Source organism: Labrus mixtus, chromosome 22 (assembly GCF_963584025.1).
Source record: "Labrus mixtus chromosome 22, fLabMix1.1, whole genome shotgun sequence".
Lineage (NCBI taxonomy): Eukaryota > Metazoa > Chordata > Actinopteri > Labriformes > Labridae > Labrus > Labrus mixtus.
The window spans coordinates 19838776-19841275 of NC_083633.1; the positions used below are offsets into that span (position 1 = coordinate 19838776).

Genomic DNA, 2500 nt, shown 5'->3' on the forward strand with positions numbered 1-2500 from the left:
TCAGTGTATTTGTTTCTACCTTGGACAGCAGGTTGACAAACGGCTGCAGAAAACGAACCCCCAGATCCTGTAAGTCTTCAGGTGGTTTCACCTTCTGGGGGTTTGCAAAGAATACGTATTTCTACAGGGAGAGAAAAGGACAAAATTAGGTTAGACTGTAATGCGACATATTGCACATGAGTCCTTTGGGGTCGATGACTCACCCTGACTCGGATGACGTTGATCTCCACAGCCATCAGCAGCCCGTACAGGATCACCAACAGGGCCGTGATGCAGAACCGGAGGTGCTGCAGCCCGACGTCGTGCACTGCGAACTTCCAGAGCTTAATGGACTTTGTGATGAACGCCAACACCCAGTAGATGAACAGGACTGTGCAGAGACAGAGGACAGGGGCCGTGTCATAGTCAAGATTCAAGATTCAAACTCCATGTGATCTGCAGAGTCCCTCTGCACCTTTAAGAAAAAGCTAAAGACCCAGCTCTTTCATGAATACCTACTAACTTAATGATGATGGTCTCCATATTATTGATGATGATGATGGTAATGACGATGGTTTTTGTTTGATAACGACGACTTATAAGATGGTTTCTATACTGATTAGAGCTCTCAAGAACTGCCCTCAATGTTGTGCTTTGCCTCTGGTCACTTCCTGTCAGCACCTGTGTGTCCAATCAGACTCAAAGCTGATCGTTTGCTCTTACTGACATTGTTCCCTTTTTTCTAGATCCTTGCTTGTGTTGTTCTTACTCTCTGATGTACGTCGCTTTGGATAAAAGAGTCTGCTAAGTGAATTGTAGAATTGTAGATTTCAGAGTCTGTTTCACTGCTTCTTGTTGGTTTTAAGTGTTTTAACGTTTTCAATGGAGCCTCTTTGGGATGTTCAAATACACGTTTCATGAATTTTCTTTGAGTTTTAGAAAAACCTCCTGATAAAAATCGATGTATTGCCCCGCCCTTTTAATATATCTCGATCAGCCTTTCCCAAAACTTAAGACTGCCGCGGCCCGCTCTGAAATACAAAATTACTCCGGGGCCCGTTACACTTTTTATTTTTTAAGACTACATCTATAACTTTCAGTTAGGGTAAATTATCAGACATGACAACATGATATTATGACAAGATAGACACAAAAAGTTTACTAAACATTCTGTCCATGAATAGTCATGACACGCCTTACTGATCATCCTCCATTGTCAGGTCATTTACATTTTTGACAGTTGAGAAGGGAACGTCTCTCCGCGAGTGGGCGTGGCTTCGGCACATTCCATGGACACGCCCACAGCATCCCAGAGGAGAGAGAACAGCTACATTTTTCATGATTTTGAAGCTTAATTTTATATAAGTTTTTTTCGTTGCTGAAATTTGGCCTGGTGGTTAATAATACATTCTTCTTTTGTATAAAAAACATATTTTTTTTGGTTTACAGGGAATTTAAAGGGTTGACTCACGGTAAATCATCATTATTGTGATATTTCTTTTATTTTTAAAATTGGTGGAGGGCTTTTCGCAGGCCGTCTGCAGTACCCACACGGCCCACCAGGGGGCTGCGGCCCACACTTTGGGAAGCACTGATCTAGATGATTAGAGGGGCAGATATTATAAGATTAGTCTTCTTTCTGCTCCTTTTCATTCAAAATTTGAGATTTTATGTTGGTTTGTTTTTCTTAACTTTATTGTTTGTTTGAATGAAATAAAATGTACAAATAAAAAAAAAATTAGTCGGATTAAAAGTTGGTTTCTGCAGCTCCATTTTGGTCCTTTTTCTTTGGAGTGTCAGAAAATGTGACCCTGTTTTCCCCGCCTGTTGCCCCTCCCCCTCCCCCTCCAAAGTGTCAGGTCTTACCGAGCAGCAGTTTGGGGAAGTTGGACGTCTCTATGTTGTGGTAGTAAACCACCGATGTCGTAGCTGCTATGAACCCCATGAAGGCCGGCATGAAGAGGTGGAGGTGGTTGGTGTTCATCATCCTACAGCGAGAGGCAAACAGGAAGTATATATATTTACCATTGAATATGAAAGATGACATTAGTGGGCTAAGTTTGGGGGGTCTTCCTGAGGGGCTCACTTGTTGGAGACGATGCCCTCGGCGAACTCGCAGACGTGCACGAACAGCAGCGAGAAGGTGAGGATCCATCTGAGGTTGTGTCCGGGGAAATGGAGCCATGTGTTGTGATGGATCTGGACCTTTGAGCTCTGGCTGCCCCAACCTGAGAGGAGAGACGAGTTAAATAACTTCCTGTTGGTGCGTCTTTATGGAGTCTTTATTAAGTTTATTAGAAAGCCGGGTATCGGTATGAGAGGTCAGCAGGACGGAGGTTTCATGTGTGCATTAGGTTTTTGTCTCTGCTCTTAACTAAATAGACCGCGGCCATTTCGGCGTCTCCGGGGAAAAAGAGCACAAAGAAGAAGAAGCAGGAAGAAACAATTAGTGAGTCCTGAGGGAGCAGACTGAGGGCTTCTGGTCAGAGCTATTCCCACACACACACACACACACACACAC

The 2500-nt window shown here is 43.6% G+C and overlaps 1 protein-coding gene across 3 annotated transcripts in view; it reads right to left on the bottom strand.

Annotated features, from left to right (window-relative positions):
• Positions 1–2500, bottom strand: part of abcc9 (ATP-binding cassette, sub-family C (CFTR/MRP), member 9) — a 44562-nt gene that overhangs the window by 37334 nt on the left and 4728 nt on the right. For all 3 annotated transcript variants that reach the window (XR_009666075.1, XM_061030312.1, XM_061030313.1), the window contains exons 3-6: positions 2066–2207; positions 1846–1967; positions 204–370; positions 20–121 (exon numbers count right to left, since the gene is read on the bottom strand). Coding sequence is in view for 2 of the 3 variants with exons in the window: in XM_061030312.1 (XP_060886295.1) it covers positions 20–121; positions 204–370; positions 1846–1967; positions 2066–2207 (533 nt within the window). In the remaining variant the exon portion in view is untranslated. The remainder of the gene's footprint in view (positions 1–19; positions 122–203; positions 371–1845; positions 1968–2065; positions 2208–2500) is intronic.